Source organism: Pygoscelis adeliae, unplaced genomic scaffold, assembly GCF_000699105.1.
Source record: "Pygoscelis adeliae isolate BGI_AS28 unplaced genomic scaffold, ASM69910v1 Scaffold232, whole genome shotgun sequence".
In the NCBI taxonomy this organism is placed as follows: Eukaryota; Metazoa; Chordata; class Aves; order Sphenisciformes; family Spheniscidae; genus Pygoscelis; species Pygoscelis adeliae.
The window spans coordinates 2691637-2711345 of record NW_008824473.1 but is presented as its reverse complement, the minus strand read 5'-3'; the positions used below and the strand labels follow the sequence as shown (position 1 = coordinate 2711345).

The window sequence follows — 19709 nt, the reverse complement described above, 5'->3', positions numbered from 1 at the left end:
GCTGCTTTTGCTGCTTTTTTTTTCTGTTTGGTGATATGTTTAAGTAATCAACTTTAGAAAGTATTTTCTTAGGTCTGCGTTTGGTGTAGTGACTGAAAATGCTAATGGGTTCGTGGCAGCTTCTAGCCGTCGTCTTTTAATCCATTAAATTCTGCTGTGAAAGAGGTGTTTCCAGATAGTCCAGATGGTTTTGTGTCTTGTTCAAAATTCTTTGGTTCTTTAAGGTTATTTTATGTTCACCTGAGCACTTTTCTTTCCTGTAGATGGAGAGGGTGAAGGAGATGGAGCAACAGGGAAAAAGAAGAAGAAGAAGAAAAAGAAGAAAGGACGTAGGTATCAAGCACAAAAGTAAAGATAGACTGCGTGCATATTTGGTATAAGCATGTGTAAGTGCTGTTCTTGGCAGTTGAAACAAATTTTGGGGTGCAGTTTGGGTTTGTAGGCTAAGTCTGGCTGACTTTTCTTTCTGGTATCCCTGAATGCCACCTTGAGCGTTGGCCAAATAAAGTCATTTGAGGGCATTGTGATATGATGTTGTCTTGGTAGAAGCCCAAATTCTAGTAAGGGGATCTTAAATAACTTGTGCCGTTTAACTTTTATGGTTGAAATAAGATACTTAGTATTTCCAGTGTACCATATGTAAAACTTTCTTAAATTATACTCAACAGCTAAGGTCCAGACAGATCCACCTTCTATTCCAATATGTGATCTATTTCCTAGCTACATATTCCCGAAGGGAGAAGAATGTGAATACCCACCAACACAAGATGGGTGAGTGTTTTAAGCTTAAAAAATAAATGCTGTAATGTACTTTTCCTTTTTTTTTTTTTTTTTTAACCTGGTATCCCAAAGCAGACAATTACAATGCTGTAATTACAACAGGTCTAATTTATTTCTTTACCCTTAGGCTAAGGATGTTTAATTAAGGTATAGCCTGTATGAGCAGAATTACCATGAGGTAGGGGACCTTGAGACACAGGGGACCAACAGGATTTCAGTAGGCAGCTTGTAAAAAAAAACAAAACAAAAACAAACAAAAAAAATCCCTGAATTAGAACTGAATGAAGGTTTAAAATTTAGGGAGATGAGACACTGTTATGCAGCAGTTTTGGTGGCATCTAGATGTCAACTTCTTATTTTTATTTCTTTTTTGGTAGAGACATGTCAATCTCGGAGTATGAGACAGTTTGATTTAAAAGCCTAAGTGGTATATTCTGCACTTTGCTTCTCTTTGTTTGTATGAACATATAGTTGTTATAACCTAAACTGTTTTTATAATTCATAGTGGCGTGGGAATAATATGCAATTTTACTAAACGAGCAACAGCTTCTAGTGGTTTTCTGGAACAGGCATCTGCATCCTTATGTTTTCATTGGGTACTACTATTTCCTTATGCTTTCTTAAGAACTAGGATATACCAGCTTGGCTGAGTTGCCTGGTTTTTTTCTTACATGACGTGTAGTGGAACGTCATGTTTTACTTGGGGTGAGGGGTGTGGCATGGAATTAGCTTGAACTGCATGAAAATCTGAATGAAAAAAACAAGTATTACTGAAAACTTCCCAGGAAGTTTTGAATCAAAACTCTGGAAAAAAAAAATAGTTTAAACCAAAGTGGGGGGGAAGTAGATAAATATTTATATTTCTGAAAGCATTGTTTAGCTTTCAATTACTTTTTTTTCAGAATCAAATTACTTTGAAACTTTTATTAGTTGTTTAAAGTCAATGCCTGTTTCTCAGAGTGTAAGCAACATAGTTAAGCGTCTAGTACATCCTATAAATTGTGTTCCAATATTCACAGATAATATAGTTTAATTTCTGAGAGATTACAATTTGGTTTTGAGGAAGCCTTTTCTTCTTTTTAAGGACTACAATTTTATCATATTTATTTATAAATGACTGCCTTGTTTGTATGCACAATATTAGCATGCTAATGAAGGACTTTCACAGGGTAGTCCTGATGGGCTGATGCAGGAGTGATTCTTTCATGCTTAAGAGTTAAGTGTTTGTCTGTATATGCATATGTCATGTTCAGGACATGATTTAAGCAATTCAGGAAATCAGATTATAAATATCTTAAGCATGTTCATAGTTTATTAACAAATGACAAACTATTTTTACACCTCTGTTGCGTATCCAGCTATTGAAGATTAAATGTTTTACTCTGGGTTTGCTACTGTTTATTTGGAAGGGGGAAAAAACCCCACAAAACAACAAAACCAAACCACCTTTCATAACAGGATTTAAGTGGGGTATCTTTTCTGTACCAAGAATGTTCTGCTGTGGAAGAATATACTCTTCTAAGGAACCTGAAATATTTGCTTAAACAAATTATATAAAGAAACTACATGCTTAGTTTTGTTCCTAATTTAAAATATTTAACTCTTATGATGCTGCTTTTGCATTTCATAACATAAGCAGCTACTTAAATTAGTAACTGACATCAACACTTGGATATTTCCTGTTCCAAATAATAGTTTCATTTTATATATTGGTGAAGTGTTTTTGTGCCGCTTCTCTTATTCGTGCTGGGGTCAGTAGGCCTTTGATTTTTTTTTTTTAAAGAGTTGCACTTCTAATCTTAACTCTTAATGTCACATGCTTTCTAAAGTTACCTCTCATCAACGTGGAATTGTGTGTTTTGTGCAGGAAGTTGAACTAGGAGTGGGTATCATTCAATTTTCAGGGGAAAAAATTGCAGAGAATCAGTTCTTATATAGACGAACAGCTTTGATATTTTTATATCTTGTGTATTTAGTTGTGTTTGAAGGCTTGCGTTTTTTGTTGAAGACACCTGAATTTGAAATGATGCGACAGGGAGGGTGGAAAAACTATAAGCGATATTTCATGATACACTGATTTTGTTGAAGTGGGATTAAGGAATTCTTGTCCCTGCCTGCTTGTTTCTGCCCTTGTGCTTTTATCTGGGTTAAAATATTCTGGGGGAGTTATTTTCTGGAATTCTTATCTTTGATCACTAAAATCTAGTTTACAGCACAACCCTGTGAAGATTTGTACTAGTGAAAACTGGGGCTGTGAACTGGAGTGAAAAGATGGGAACAAGTGGCTTGGAGCAAGAGTTGAACTTCTTAAGCTGATTTATGTGGTAGCCAGCACATGAGGAAACTGTCTTCAGAAAAGCTTGCTAGCCCATCTACCTGTCAGAGGACCTGATGTTTGGTGTGAGACCTTTATCTCATCAACTGATTTTTCACATGTCCTGAAGTGTTTAGGCCCAAGCAGGATTTCTTGTCACCTCGTTTCCGGAGATCCCAGCTGGCAGCAGTGCAGCTTTGGCAGCAAAATGCTTTGGATCTGATACAGTATTTTTAAATGTAGAGGCTATTTTGTCCCCCAGTTGTTTTGCATGGAGCGACTATATGCTGAAGTACAGTAGGGTAGAGTGAGGTTGGCTTCCTGCCAGTTTGCTGGAGTTTGCACTTAAGTCTGTGACTGATGGCAGAGCAGCTGCCCAGACTCTGTCGGCAGCTCTTGCTACCAGAGGGTATTCCCTGCTGGAATCCAGAGCAGTCTGAAAGGATTCTCGAGTCACTCTCCCCACTGTTTTTCTGCAGTACACCTTTTCTATCTTCTTGTTCCATGACTACTGTGCTGGCAGTAGTCCAATTTCCAAGTGCAGTAAGAAGACTCCAGTGTTGCAGCTTGTTGCTTTTTTTTTTTTTTTGGGTGGAATTTACCAGTGTTAAGGCAAATTGTAAGAGTAGTATGCGTGATGCTTGCTGTTGGAGTGAGAAAACTGCTCAGAAGAGTAAGCGTGGGATTTCTCCTTTGCACTGTTGTTACTTTATCTGAAAAGGAGCAGGAAGTTCAAGGGAAACAAGCAAAAGGGTTTCAAAATATTTGGATCCTCTGGTCATTCTGAGAAAAATTTTATGGAGTAGCCTGTTATCCTTCTTTATCTTGTCAACTTTGCTTTAGGATTGCAGGCCTCTTAACACTGTATAAATACTCAGTTCAAAATACAGCAAAATTGCAGGGCATAGTCTCTTGGCTCACTCATACCTGTTTTTTGGCTGTGAAGGAAACTCTTAGAGTGGAGCCAAGTTACATGTCTGTGAAACAGGTAAGTAGCTACACTGTTGGATTTCAAAAAGTAATCCTTTCACTCTGCATATTCAGTTGTTTGCTTAGAATCAGCTCATGTACATAAAGGTAAAAGTTAATTTCTAAATTCGGAAGCTTTGGTGTAGTCCAGCATCTTTGGTCCATCTTGTCTATCATCCCTCTTCTATGACCCACCTACCAGGATGTGCAGCTATATATTGTTTTTAGTAGTATTTGCCCTGCATAGCATGTATGGAGTTCTTTGAGTTATCACTGGGGTTTTTTTCATCGTTACAGGGCTCCGGCTTCACCGTTTGAAGGGTATCTCTACTTTGTAGTCAGAAGAGTAGTCTTTTAGTTAAGTTCTGACAGTTGCTGGAATGCTTAAATTACTTTGTTGGCTTTCTTGGAACCTTAGTTGTATGGTTTCTTGCATAATAAAAAAATATATTTAAAACTAATCTTATATTTAGTCTTGTATTGAAAATTATTCGTGTATTTGTTCTATGAACCTACCAAAGAGCCAAAGTGAGTAATATTCTCCTGGAACAAATGTTAATTCACCATCCAGCAAATTCAGAAAGTTAACTTCCTGGCATGTGTCATAGTTACTATGCACTGTGTTAGGTGTTATTACCTAAATACTCTGAGGATGAGCACAAGTAATACTGGAACTGCAAGCTCTTAAATTTTGAAGGAGCTTATTGTCTCTGTCAGTAACAGTTTCTGGGCCAAGTAGCTACACTACAGTGCTGAGATTCATCTCTACACAGGAAGAGCGCTGTCTGAATAAGTAAGATTGTGCAAAAAATAAACTCTTTGCATGAGCAGAGCATGTTGCCCTGCTAAACTCAAGGTAGAATTGCAGGCATTGATATGAATTTTATACGCCTGTTCTGGTTTTTTGAAAAGTATTATGCATCCTGCAAGCACACTGCTTCTCTGGGCTTTTGGGAGGGTTGGGAGGTAAGGCTTTTGAAAATGTAAAGGGAATAATATGGTTTATGGTCTTACTGAGTTAAATTTCTACGTATACATAATTTTTTTTTTTTGCTGCAGTGTTACTGCCTTTCACAGGTGCCAGTCTGTGGTGCTGATAGATTTTTATAGGCTTCCTTTATTCTGAAAATTTTATAAGTCAGGATCATTTCTGTTGCACAGGGAAATGTAGGCCTGACTGGTTAATAAACACTTTGCAGGCTTTAGACAGAAGTTGTAATGACTACTGTGTTTACAGTAATTTTTCATGACATGCTTTATTTTGAAGGCGAACTGCTGCTTGGAGAACAACTAGTGAAGAAAAGAAAGCACTAGACCAAGCCAGTGAGGAAATCTGGAATGATTTTCGGGAGGCTGCAGAGGCACACAGACAAGTGAGGAAATACGTTATGAGCTGGATAAAACCTGGAATGACAATGATAGAAATCTGGTGAGGACGCAGATCTTCTCATAGACCTCTGCTGTAGATTTTTCTTCTTTCTCCAGAGGGGGAGGGATTTAGTCTCAATTTTGTGTGCTTAATTGACTGTGTCATGAGTGTTGGGGGATTTGTTTGAAGTATGCAACTAATATCCCCAGTTATTTCCTTTTAAGTTTCCTCTTACAACATATTCTTAGCTTATGCAGCTTTACAGGGCCTGGGATCATAGTGAATTTCAAACTAAGCTTTCAGTTCTGTTCACTTATTTTGAGCACATGCTTGATTTTAATGTTCTGTGCCCTGGCTACTCTTGCACTTAAGTTCTGCAAGCAGTGCTTAGAGAAGTAGCAATAGTGGTAGTAAACATCCTGGCTTTTGCAAGAATTGTCAGTGAAATGCTATGTGGATAAGCAATGCAGGTGCAGTCTGAGGCTGGGAGTGGGCGAAGAGGCATAAAAACAGGATGGCTGTGTACTCAGTCCAGGGCAGAAAGATTTTGTCTATATTTAGTCTTCACTGACTGATGTTTCTGGAGAAACACAATGTTTCTTTGTGGTGTTCTCAGTTGATAATCCATTTCCTCAGTTATTTCTTAAGATAAACATGAGTTCGATTAAGGTAAAGTTTAAAGAAATAATTAGCTTGGACTGATTCTCTTGACTCTTCCAACTATTTCTTTTTCTGTCCTTCAGTTTATATAGAGGGAATGTCTACTGTCCAAGTACTGCACTGATCCAGGACAGTTTAGCTTCCAAAATCAGGTGCTTTCAGCCTGATATGACTGAGGACTGTGACAAGAGTAGGATAGTAAGAAAGCTAGTCAGAGCTGATCCCCAAGGTAATTGTGCGATGATAACGGAAAGAAATAATATGCCATCAGGGGAAGTGGAAGAAAGACAGCTGCCTTAATAATTACTAGTCTGGCTGAAACAAATCTGTCATATTGAATAATGACAGTTTGACTGTTATAAGCAATAATTTTCTCAAAACATGACTTTTCTTCCTAAAGTACCTCAGGCTATGGGGACTTGTCTATTAAAATAAGCTCTATTCTTTTTCCAGATTGCTCTGAGTGAATAGCTTTCTTAAATAAAAACAGAGTATGGTGCACTGATGTGAGCTGCAGTTTACATCATTCACTGCCACTATAGGAGTATGCACTGGTGGACATGTACCTGTAGCTTTCTAGTAGCTAACAGCTCGAGAGTAGACAAAAAACAAGAACAAATGCTAGTCTCATAAGGTTTTATTTTATCACAGTTATCGCTTAAATTAAAAAAAAATATTATCCTTCTTTAATTAGAAATTTTTTTAATAAATGAGAGGACTATACTATTGCCTTTTTTCTTTTTTCTTTTTTTCTTTTTTTTTCCCCCTTTTAAATCCCAGTAATTGAAAAAATGCGTTTAATTTGCCTAAACTTTAGTTGTATTACCTCTGCTGCTCAGGAAGAATGGGTTTAAACATAGCTTGTAAAGGATGGATATTTTACACTTAAAGTAAAAACACTAGTGAAGTACTCAATTTTGCCTGAGAAAGGGTAGAAGAAACAACACCAAGAACTGAAGATCATTATGTTGTACTTACATTCTCCAGTCTAGGGTCCGTTTTCCAGTCTAGGGTCTCCTTCTAGTTAGCATACAAGTAGTTTAAGATTTCAAATTAAAACATTCACTTGAATATTTTTCTGAGGTTTTGTTCTTGCATTGATTTATTTGAAATCAACATCAGAAATATTAATGACAACTGTTATGTTCTTTTTTTCTTCTCCCTCCCCTCTGCCTTTTAGTGAAAAACTAGAAGACTGCTCACGTAAGCTGATAAAGGAAAATGGCTTAAATGCAGGTCTTGCGTTTCCTACTGGGTGCTCTCTGAATAATTGTGCCGCCCACTACACTCCCAATGCTGGAGATCCAACAGTCCTGCAGTATGATGATATTTGCAAAATAGATTTTGGGACACATATTAGTGGTTAGTTTTTATTTGTGAATTAAAACTTTGAGAACATTCTTCAGTGCAAAGACTATGAAGCTAATTAACTTCTGCTGATTTCAGGTCGTATTATTGACTGTGCTTTTACAGTCACATTCAATCCAAAATATGACAGACTATTACAAGCTGTAAAGGATGCCACAAATACTGGAATAAAGGTATGATCATTATGTAAGTCACTTACCAAGTCTTTTACAGTAATCTTTGCAATTATTTTCCATTTATATTTGCACCTTATTTTCAGTGTGCTGGAATAGATGTACGTCTCTGTGATGTAGGGGAGGCCATACAAGAAGTTATGGAGTCTTACGAGGTTGAAATTGATGGCAAAACATACCAAGGCAAGTTCTTTTCTTTATATAAGGATAGGTGCTCTTAGAGTATATATATTTGTACAAATATTGATTTATTTGTATCCTATTGAAAAGACCTCTGTACTAGAAGTATGGTATGAGTGACTTGCATAAATATGTGTTTCTGGCTGGCTTGCCATTCCTCTGGAGGAATGTTCCTGGCTTATCCTTCCAAGTATTGTATCTTTAACAGATAAGATGAAGGCTGAACAACTGTTTCAAAATGTACAACTGATTTGATACCTGCTGTTTGGCTTTGTTAATAAACTTTTGTTACTGTTGGAGTTGCTAGTCTTTAATAATGAAGTTTTGATATAGCATGCAAAACTAACTTGTGTCTTGGCTGGAACTCGTACAAGATGTGTGGATAGTTTTGTGTTTAGTTCTTCTGCACTATGAGTAGTCACTATTGTACTTTCAGTATGAGCTAACAAACCAAATTGCTTTAAAGGGTTTAACATGTTAGGAAATTGCCTGTAATATTAATGTTTTCTTCAAAAGTGAAACCAATTCGCAATTTGAATGGACACTCGATTGGGCCGTATAGGATACACGCTGGAAAAACAGTGCCCATTGTGAAAGGAGGAGAAGCCACAAGAATGGAGGTAAATGGAGTTCTTAAATCTTTCTGTTAAGTTTCCCCAACTATTGCTGCAAGGATAGTATTTCCTGTGCGGTCCTAACGTGTAGTATTTGTGATCCTAGTGGATAATAGCAGCAGAGGAAAAACTTTGCTGTGCTTTGTTCCTGTAAAGGAGTGATCGCTCTTGTTTCATCTCCTTGGCTTCTCCATTTAGCCCTGGAGTGTTCTGGTATCTAATGCTTCCTGAAATTGAAGCCTTGGAACCCCGCTATTTAAAAAAAAAAACACCAACAAAAAAACCCAACCAAAAAACCAAACAAACCAAACCCACTAAACAACAAAAAAAATCCCATTGAAATCTGAATGGCCTTAGTGATGCTTACAGAAACTCCTGTGTATTTATTTCTCAATGTGTATACATTACTTAAATGCAGTGTTGGAATGTTGCACTTAGGAATGTTGCACTTAGGAGCAGGGAAAAGGACAGGAATTCAGTTTTTGGGGTGAACTTGAGGGACCAGAGTTTTCCTGAAAGGTGTTTGGACTTGCCAGTCATTGACACTTTCCTTGTTTGTTCACTCTGTAATTAAAAAGAGAAAATAACAATCTTCTCTTGCTCAGGTAATTCTTGAGAAATATTTCTATAGTGTTGTAGCTTTGGATGACTTTTTGCTAGTACAGTTGGATATGACATCTTTCTTGAAAAGCTTCCAGTGCAGTTTTTCTTTGCAGATACAAAATAATTCAAGCATATTTCTAGTTAATGTGAGAGGCTAGACGAAAGGTGTTGTTTGAACAGTGTTTTGGAGCAGGGGAAGAGAAATTGCTGTACATGTGGCAAACTATACCAATCGGAAAGGCAGTATTAAAATATGTAACCTGAGATTTAGCCACCATTTTTATGTAAGCTTGTGTTCTAACAAGATAAGAAGGCTTATTTAAAAGATTGGTAATGACATAAGAAGCTTTTAATTTCATTCTAAGCCTGATCACTGATCAGCAGTGATCACTAGTAAGCGTAAATAAGTACCTAGTAAGAGTTAATAAGACTTCTAAGAGCTGAATAGGGACAGGTGTGGTTTGGACAGGATTGTATTTTGAGGTAGGCTCACTCTCATCACCCAAAACTTGTATCGTAATTGTTGATCACCTTGTTAACGATGTGAGCAAAAAGACAAAGTTTTAACTATCATTTGTCTACAGGAGTATGCAAAGGGATTAAAGGTATTGGAAAAGGAAGGTAGAAAAAGCTCGTGTGCCCTTCTTGTTTTAGCTTAGTGAATGGTTAGGTCTTGTATATCATCCATCATCAGTATATTACTAGCATAAAACTTAAGTGTTCTTTAAGCAAATCTTACTTAAAGATTTCAGAGCTTTGAGATTGTTTTAACTGAATATCCAGACACTGGGGAGAAGACATTTTTTAATTTCTTCAGCTTCTGTAGGTTACTTAGGACACAATCCTACGTCATTAAAGACAGTGAGTTTTGCCAATGAAGAATGTGGAGCGTAGCCAAGCTCTTACTGTACTGTGCTAATTATAGTATCGAACTGCAATCCACTGAGTTTTTTATGACTGAAATACAGCCTCTGACGATCCTTATTCTGAAAAAGTGGGTGTAAAGTGAATTTTTTTGTGGCATTGTATGGGGGTTTTTGTGGTTTTGTGTTTTGTCTTTTTTAAATGAAATCAGTTTAATATTCAGGGGCATCTTTAAGAGTTTGCCTTGAATTTGAAGCCTGTGTTACTGCTTTTCATATGGCTTCTTATTTTTGGGTTGTGACTGATCAAAGTAGCTTAATAAACTGAAAAACTCAGCTCCCGCTGTCCGTTAATGTTTGATGCCCTATCTTGTTAAGTCTCTTTCACAGTCCTACCGTTAAGGAGATGTGAATGCACTTGGCAGAAATGAGTTTATATAATGGCATTTCAGTATGTTCTTGGCTAGAATTTTGATAATGCCCTTGCAGATATATATCACCTTCATTTCTTGAAGAAATTCATCTTGTGGAGTGGAAATGAGCAGGTTAAGGGTTTATACTAGCAGCTGTTACCAGAAAATTCTTGCAGAAATTGGGCAGAAAGTTCTTCAGTGCAGTAAGTCTCTGTAATCAACATCTATTTGCTATGTCTAAACTATACGTTTCCTAGGACTTCTATCTGACTAGCAAAGGAGAATTACTTCCAGTTAGCAAATGTTTTGCAGCAGAATGTAGTTTCTTAGCTGTGTTAGATGTATGCTTTGACAATGTTTTAACTGCAATGACTTTGAGAAATTTTGACTAGAAACGTGCTGATATTTATGGCTTGAAACAAATAAAGTGGTACTAACATAAATAGCTGATGATTTGGAGATGTCTGTAACTTTACTGTGTGAAATCTCCATATTGAATTTTTCTCTGCATTGATTTGGTGATTGAATCTATTCACATTTAACTACTTGTATTCAGAAGTTGTTATACTGAGATCGTTATAACAGAATGGCCCAGTGTCACTTATTTTCATATTGCAACATGTTCCCTTTTTTTTTCTCTCCTTAGGAAGGTGAAGTATATGCTATAGAAACCTTCGGTAGCACAGGAAAAGGTGTTGTTCATGATGATATGGAGTGTTCTCATTATATGAAGAACTTCGATGTTGGGCATGTGCCAATAAGGTTGGATTTTGTTGTTGTTGTTTTTTGTTGGTATATTGTGCTAGAGCTACCGCCCTCTTAGAGTTCAAATTTGATACAATACAGGTTCTTCACTAATTGATAAGGCTGTCAGAGGACTCAAAGGGTGGTGTTAGCAATGTTCTTGTTATGAAATGTGCTCTGATTGTAAATCTACATTATCATGTCTTCAGAAATCTAGTTTTTTAACAATCTTCCTATCATTAGTAATTTTTTAATAATAATATATAGATTGTTTGTATATTAGTCTATATATTAAATGTATAGTTTTTTTTTTAAATCAACATCTGTATTATGGTTGTGTGCCACAATCTTTGTCTTAGTGCTGTTCCCAGCATATATCAAGCTATTCATGTCATCTGTTCTGTTTGTACAGGTATTTCGTGGGTTTTAAGTTCTTGTTTCAGCGTATTGCTATAAAATGAAATCGATTTATTAATTTTTGGTTTTCACTGGGATTGCATTTTGGCATTTGTAGGAGTGCAACATATTTTCTGAAGTGAAGGCTATTATGGTTAGAAACATAGCAGGCAGACATGCTTTTCCAGATAGTTCTACTTTTTCCAGATAGTTCTACTTTGTCTCCACAGAATGATCTAGTAATACGAAAAAGGCGAGGGGGTGGAGAATTAGCCTAAGGGTTGGAAAGGAACTGCTTACATTTGGAAATAAGTTTATTTCTTAGCAGATCTATAAGTCTCTAATTTTTATGCTTACGTATTGTAAGAAGGATGGATAAAAAGCTTACCAAGTATTTGACTTCAGAAGTAAAACTTCGGAGTTTTAAGCCAACAAGCTTACGCCTAAATTAGTTCAGCTTATTAACCACTTTGGATCAGGAAGAATTGTGTTTTTCTTTATAAAATGAATCGCCCTTTTATTACTTAAGAGAATGATTCCAGTCACTGCGTTTAGTTTTGCTTGCATAGTTAGATGCAGATATGTTCACAATCTAACTTCCCCTATTTGAAATGGATGGCCAGTGTGTTTGGCAGCATTCAGATTTGTTTTGAAGGGTACCTTTTTGCAGGAGGAAAATGCGCTTGCTTTTGTGAACGGAACACCTGATTGGCGTAGAAAGACATCCCAGGATGTCTAAAAGACCTTGAAATCTAACCTTTTTCTTAATTGGTGTGTTTTATTTCTGTAGTGAACGCTTGCTGGTGATACCTCTTTCTCAAACACGTTCTTCTTTTTTCTGCAGGCTTCCAAGAGCAAAACACTTGCTAAATGTTATCAATGAAAACTTTGGCACTCTTGCCTTCTGCCGCAGATGGCTAGATCGCCTGGGAGAGAGTAAATACCTAATGGCATTGAAGAACCTGTGCGACTTGGGTATAGTGGATCCATATCCTCCCTTATGCGACATCAAAGGCTCATACACAGCACAGTTTGAGCATACTATACTGTTGCGCCCAACGTGCAAGGAGGTTGTCAGCAGAGGAGATGACTACTAAACTCAAAGCCACCTCAGCACCTTTATACTCTAGGCTTTGTTGGAACATACTATACCAGAATTAATTTGCAACATATTGTCTGTTTTAACAGTGGACTGATGTAATACTTTCCATATTTGGAAAGGAAGGAATTTAATCAAAGGCAAGTCTTCTAATGTAACTAACTGAGGAAAAAGCTTTCAGGCCTTTAGAAATATTTCAAAAGTTACTTATTTTTTCTGTTCAGGGAAATACGTGCTATAAAGCTCAATTTTTAGTTTGGAATGAGTTACACATTTTGTTTTGAACATTTATGATAAAAGATGCTTTTCAAATATTTATATTACCATATTCCTACCTGAGTGCTTTGAATGACTACACCTGATTTCGGCGCCCAAGTCCTCTATGATATTGCCTTTTAAACTTCCTGGAATCCATTTTGTAAAAAATAAAGACAAATTTTCAGATCTAAAAATATATATACTTTTTAAAAGTCTGGTTATGATTCTGGTCAGGAGTCTGCTGGGAAACCGCTCTATTAAATATTTTACAAACTTGATTTGCCATTTCTTGTCTTGAAGCTGGACCTGTCTTACCCTTAATATGAAACTTTGCCTTTTAGTCCTTATTTACATAGCCTCGTCAGTGCTGGGATACAGGGCAAGAAGTCATCTCTTCGCAGGACAGAATGCGACGTCAGTAGAGATGTGCGGTGAGATTTGTTTTTGAGAGTGCCAGTCTTCAGCTGAGACTTCAGCTGTATTTAGAACATGTCAAATGCATTTTGTGGTCTCTGTTGCTGATAATAGCAACATGCAACTTCGGGCTGAAGTCAACTGTGAACATTAGTATATAACCCTAGATATTCTTTGCCACTGGCATGCCCTTTTGCACGGAGTGAAATTCTCCTTCGTGTGATTCCCAGTCGTCTTTAAGTACACATTAGACTGGACAAGTTGTGGGGACAATGAGAAGGTTAATTTATTTTGTAGTGTTGAAAGTTCTTCCATACAGGCAAACTAGTCTGGAGTATTGGTATTTTCTTGACTCAAGAGGTCATTTCTGTCTTCCCACTGCAGCGAATCTGACTGGTGAATCTCATTTGTAAAGGTGAATTAAATCCCATGGCTCTTCAGGCCTAGATGCCATGTCTTCCAGTGCTGTATATTTACCTCATGACTTGCATATTAAAATTTTATGTAGTTACTGGTAACAAAAACAACAGCTTCTTTAATAGGTCAGTAACAGTGCCTTAAACTGCTTAGGAAACAGACGCATTTCACCTGCTCCTTTATAGTGACAGCATGTGTTTGTTTATAGAGGAGCTCATATTAATTTAGAAATAGCAGTTCTTTCCCCCCTCTGTCTTTGGGTAAAAGCTGCAGTTTGTCCTTTAAAACTCTGGTATGTGAGCTGCAGTTCAGAGGGGAGCGGTGCCATGTACTGCCTACAGTTTAAAAATAATAGACATCGGTGGTTTTTTTTCCCCTGTTTGTCAGTATTATTTAGACTTAGTACTGCTTGTAGAAATGGGTTTAATAGGATATGGAAATATGTGTTTCTGTTGTTGCTGTTTGGGAGTCTTGGCATCCCAGCAATGAATTTTAAGTAATTTATGCAGCTGTGTGGGCATGTGTGTCTCAACTTCAAAACAGACAGTAGCTAGTGTACGCACTTGTGCATTGCAGAGTAAAAACTGGCACTTGAAAGGATCTGTGATGAACAGAGTAGAATTAATGGTTTCCAGCTCACTTACCCTATTTTGGTAACAAGCCTGGTTACTACAAATTCTGCTAGAAACAAGATGGACAACTCTGCTTTGGCTCTCAGTCTCTTATCCACCAATTCCAGACTCTCCTCTCTAGAAAGATAGTCTGTTAGTAGTTCAGTGGCACTTGATACTGTTCCTACAGCTTAAGGCTTTTTTATCTTCACTGATGGTTACTTTGAGAACACTGAGTATTACAGATCAGTGATTTGTTTTCCTCCCTTTGTCTTTTCTTTTACCTGAAAAGTAATAGGAAGATCCATCCAGACTAGCAGAGCTACTTTGGACTATGGCCTGTTCTTTTAACTCTTTAACTTACTGGCTGTTTGCTAATTCACGTGTGGAAGCTGATAATCACGCATAACAAATTGTAGAGGAAATGCCTCAGAAGAATACTTGCAGAATGTGATGATTATTTGTTGCCGTTAAATTTAATTGGGTTTGTCTGGATACATGCCTCCTGTGCTGCTGAGCATCCTGCATTTACACCCGTCAGTATAGAAGGCAAGCCCTATTTCCACCTTCTCCTTGCACCTTGCATTTAAAAAAATAATAATAAATTCCTCCACTGCTTTCATGCTCTTTAGGCTGCCTTTTCCTATTGCTGTAAGTGTAGCTACAAAGTCCTGGCCATGCTGTCTGATAACTGGACTGTACTGTCTTGTCACTTAACAAAATCAAAAGTTTATCAAAGACTTCTGAGCCAGATATTGAAGTCTGTCTTCCTCAAATACCCAGAAGATGGGGATCATCTTGTTTCTCAAGTACGTGCAGCACCAGAAATGGTAATAGTTTTTGTAGAGAGAACGTTTATTAGAGGTGCCAGAGGGTTCAGAACCTACTTTGCAGGGTTTTTCCTTCATGCAAACCTTGAGACACACATCATTAGAGAATGTACAGCTTGACCTCGTGTGATCTGTCCTTTTGATGAAGGTATGGCCTAAGATTTTCCGAAACGGCAGACTAATTTTAGACTCAAAACAACATGCTTCTCCTTAGATGTGGGGCTTTTTTGGTGCGGTTCTGCCCCCCCCCCCCCTTCTGATCACCTGCTTGAGTAAGTCTTCAACCTAATTAAATCTTCGGTTAATTTCATGGAGCCTTGTACTAGTTTTCTGACTGTAAAATAGCAAAGTTACTTCGTCTTGTGTTTAACTGCATTAGCAGCACCCTAATGCAGTGCTTGTGCTCGCTGGGAGCAGCAGGCACCGTCAGTTTGCGGGAGTCTTTCCCAGGTTGTTGAAATGTTTTAAAGCCTGCCCCCTCTACCTGTATGACAGCAGCAGGATGAGGCAGGAACTTTTGACTGCAGCTTGCGAAAGCAAAGTGAACCTACTTTGTCCCAAACCAAAAAGCTCGGATCACCTGCCTGCAGCAAACAGCACGCGCTGGAGCTGCCCCGGCGCGTCCCCTGGGGCAGCGTGCCCCTCGGCTGGAGCTGGGTGCGGGACCGCGCGGCGCGGGAGGCCCGTGTCGAACGCCTTTTACAGCGTGGCCCGGGGGAAATGGGGCTGGTGGGTGCAAACGCAGCCAGCCGTGAAGTGGAGGTCTTGCATGGAGGGATGGGTTTGGTCGTCTTTGTTTCTCAAAGCTTCTGCAGCATGGGTACTTTATAGAAAACAAAAAAACCTCTTAAAACTAGAGGGGCTTTCCTTCTAAAGGATAGATTTTACTGCTTTTACTTGAATCAGAGGTAGTAGTATTCAAAGTCACAGGTCTCCTGTTTAAAAATGTTGGCTTGTGTGTCGATGGTAGATTTCCTTGGAGTTTTGCACTTCACATTTTGGTTTAAGAATACCACCTTACTAGAAAGATCAGGGTTTTCCCTTTTTAGTGGCAGATTTTATTAAAAATGGAAGTAAACTTGGTGCTAAGTAGCAACTGTAAGGGATATCCCTAGGGATGTACTCTTCTACTTCAGACTCTAGCCTGCCAGTGAAATAACGGAGCAGTTCTAGCACTAGCTTCACCAGCTGTGTAGCAACCTGGCTTGCATGGGAGCAGGCATTTTAAGTGTGAGTGTAACGAACTTTTCAAAGAGGAGGCCAAAATAGGGCATCTAGGGAGGGAGATAAAAGTTGCTGTCATAGTGAGAAAACTGCTGTTGTGTCATCCAGCTTCATTGTGTCACGTTACCTTCAGTAAATCAAAATAGTATTACATAAAAGTACAAAACCAGAGTCAGGTGGGATCACGGAAAGTTAATGATGTGATGTGTAAACATGACTGGAATTTGTTCATTTGATTTTTACAGGTGGTGTTCGGAGGTAGAGGAACTTTGCCAAATCCTACTTATTTCAAATATTTTTCTTACAGGAAAGAAAAGGAGAGTAAGGCTTTTTATAGTTAATCATTTGCCAGGATTTTGCACTTCCAATTTGTTGGTACTCAGCATTCTGTGGAACTTCAATCGGCTGTCCATAAACAAAGGCGGGCGGTATGTTTTCTGAAGTCCATTCACAAAATGTTTCTGCCAAATGGTTTTATGAAGGTGTGTTTAGAGATAAAGACCATGTAACCCGAGAACAGCATAGCATGCTTTGAAACAAGATACTGTTTTTATATGAGTTTTTTCAATAGTATGGTTTTTACTACATGGGTTCGGGAGGCAGTTCTGTTTTTACAAATTGAAATGTTTGAGTACTTCTAAAGTAAATGAGAAAATAATTATAGACAACTGTGCTGTGACTCTTTTCGGGATTTTTGATTTGTGTTTTTGTCATGGCAGCCACCCAACTCTTGTAACTAAGGTTAAAAGTCAGATTTTTAGCTTTGCTTTTATATTGATGCTGACTTCTCTCATTTTGCAAAACTACAGTGCTTTAAAAAGAAAAAAAAGCTGTGTAGACCAGTCAGCAGTTAAGATGAAGAGTAAGCCTTTTGCCTAGTTGTTTTTGAGCTTTAGATGTCTGCTTCCCCAGTTTTTGAAGTTAACATTTTTTCTCAGTAACACCAAATCTCGGAATCCCTTAAATTGGAGAGATCTGTATAGAAGCCTTATCTACCACTAGATAAAATTGAAGACATGTAATCCCACTGCATGCTGTCTGGATGCATATATCCATTACCACCTGGGACTGGCAAGCGGTAGTATTTTTCAGTTTAAGAATGGGCTAATTCGACCTACATGATGTGTCAGAGTGCACTCTCGGGAAGTTTGCAGATGATACAAAGCGCGGGGAGGAGTGGCTGATACACCAGCTGGGGGCACTGCCACCCAGAGGGAGCGGGACAGGCTGGGGAAATGGGTCAACAGGAACCTCATGCGGTTCAACAAAGGGAAATGCCATGTCCTGCGCCTGGGCAGGAGTAAGCCCAGGCACCAGTACAGGCTGGGAGGCAGCTCCCCAGGCAAGTAGTTCAGAAGTATGAGAAAGCATTGCTCTCGCTTTTAGATTGGTTATTCTATCTCAGCCATGTGGGAAGGGTGTGTTTAACAGTCAATCTTGTTAAAATTACACTCTTACTCATCCTACTCCCCTCTGCTCAGCCCTGGTGAGACACAGCTGGAGGGCTGGCTCCAGTGCTGCATTTCCCAGGACAAGGTACGGACTTACTGGAGTCAGTCCTGCAAAGGGCCAGGAAGATGATGAAAGGGCCTGGAGCATCTGACATATGAGGAGAGGCTGAGGGAGCTGGGAGTGGTCAGCCTGGAGAAGGGAAGCTCAGGGTGGATTTTACCCTTGTGTATATACACCTGATGGGAGGAGTAAAGAAGACCGAGACAGGCTCTTCTCAGTGGTGCCCAGTGACAGGACAAGAGGAAACGGGCGCAAACTGAAACACAGGAGGTTCCATTTAGACAGGAGAAGAAACTGGTTTTACTGTGAGGATGGTCTAGCGCTGGCACAAGCTGCCCAGAGAGGTTGTGGTGTCTCCATCCTTGGTGCTATTGAAAATCTGCTGCACACAGCCCTGAGCAACCTGTTCTAGTTGACCCTGTTTTGAGCAGAGTTGGACTCTACAATCTCCAGAGGCCCCTTCCACTATCAACAATTTTGTGCACTCTCCTCGAATGTACTTGGTAGGTGACTAGTTAAGGTACAGTACCACTCCCTTGTGTATCTGGGGAAAAAATCCAGCCTCTCCCCTGAAGGCTTGACAAAGGGAGTCAGCAAGTCATCTCACAAATACATGTTAAAACTGTAATTACTGGTAACATTTCTGTCTTGAGCGATAGTTCGTGTGCATGTTCACACTGTGGTTGGCTGCCAAATTACTACTCATGGGGCGTTACCGTGTGTGTGAGGTGGTCCTGAACCCTTCATTAAAAATAATTGCTACACAATTGCTTTACCAAGTTCCTACAAGCACTGATTGCTCGTGCAATGAGAGGAAGTTCAGCAAGGGCAGCGTATAGAGCCCTAGGTAACCAGGTAGCGGGTATCTGGGCTGGAGACAGCTCAGCAAGGTAGCAATGGAGCAGAACCTGCAACCTTAACTTGTTTTTCTGAATGTAGATTAAAATGAAGGTGGAGAGGAGACAAGGGTTATGGCTTCCTGAGATGCTTTCACATGATTAGTCTTTCTTGCAAGGAACTTGGCTCCCAGACCAGCTCCCTGCTGATAAAGGAGGGAGCTCTGGAACCATCAGGTGTGTTTGCCTGGGTCTCTTCTGTTGTAACAGACCGCTCCACCTAACTATAACCCTGTTGCTGATACAGGTGCTGGACCCTTAGCTTTACAGCTCTGCAGAACTCCTGCGAGTGAGTTACAGGACCCTGACCCCAGGAACAGCTGCTGCTAAAACAGGTGGGTGGCCTTTGGTCAAATAGCTGTATGGTTTCCTGAGGCCTACAGCATGCTGTAGGCTTCTGCACTGGCTATGGCATTTCTGCTGATTTTGTCACAGGTCCTGAACCTCGCCACTTCCTTGGCTCCAATTAGAGCTCTATTTTAAATACTAGAGTGAAGCAAGGCAGAATATAAGCACATAGACTCATGCAGTGCTTAAGCCTTACTCTAGATAAAGGGTGCAGAGCTAGATACTTATGAACCAGCAAGTACTAAGGACCAAAGCAGAAGCTGTTGAGAAGCGCACCTGAATTAGCTCATCCTTATGCTGGACTGCAGTCATCATCTCTATCCCCTTCCTGCTACTTGGATTAGACTGTAACTCTATGTTTGAGTGTGTCCATTCTCCTTCCCTCCTCTTGTTCTGCCCAAGAGAGCACCAATGGGAAGAAAGCAGTATTTGCTTTTGCTAAGCTAATGATGTCTTTTGGAGAAAGCCTTGAGACTCAGTAATGCTTGCTGCAGTGAGAGCAAATGCAGCGAACAGCCATAAGCACAGCCTAGGTAATCCTTCTAGAAAAGATGGCAGGGTAAGATTCTTTCTAAGGGACTTGAGCATCTGCTTAATACTGATGACTGAGGCTGAAAATGTCCCGCGTCCTGTCCCATCTGTTGTTGCCCCCCC

The 19709-nt window shown here is 39.2% G+C and overlaps 1 protein-coding gene across 1 annotated transcript in view; it reads left to right on the top strand.

Moving 5' to 3' along the window:
- The window catches only part of METAP2 (methionyl aminopeptidase 2), a 16840-nt gene extending 3759 nt beyond the window's left edge, over positions 1-13081 (top strand). Inside the window, exons 3-11 of the mRNA XM_009321352.1 lie at positions 264-329; positions 669-771; positions 5331-5492; positions 7273-7454; positions 7539-7633; positions 7720-7816; positions 8330-8433; positions 10953-11068; positions 12291-13081. Of these exons, the coding sequence (XP_009319627.1) occupies positions 264-329; positions 669-771; positions 5331-5492; positions 7273-7454; positions 7539-7633; positions 7720-7816; positions 8330-8433; positions 10953-11068; positions 12291-12543 (1178 nt within the window). The 3' untranslated portion in view covers positions 12544-13081. The remainder of the gene's footprint in view (positions 1-263; positions 330-668; positions 772-5330; positions 5493-7272; positions 7455-7538; positions 7634-7719; positions 7817-8329; positions 8434-10952; positions 11069-12290) is intronic.
- The last annotated feature ends 6628 nt before the right edge of the window (positions 13082-19709 follow it).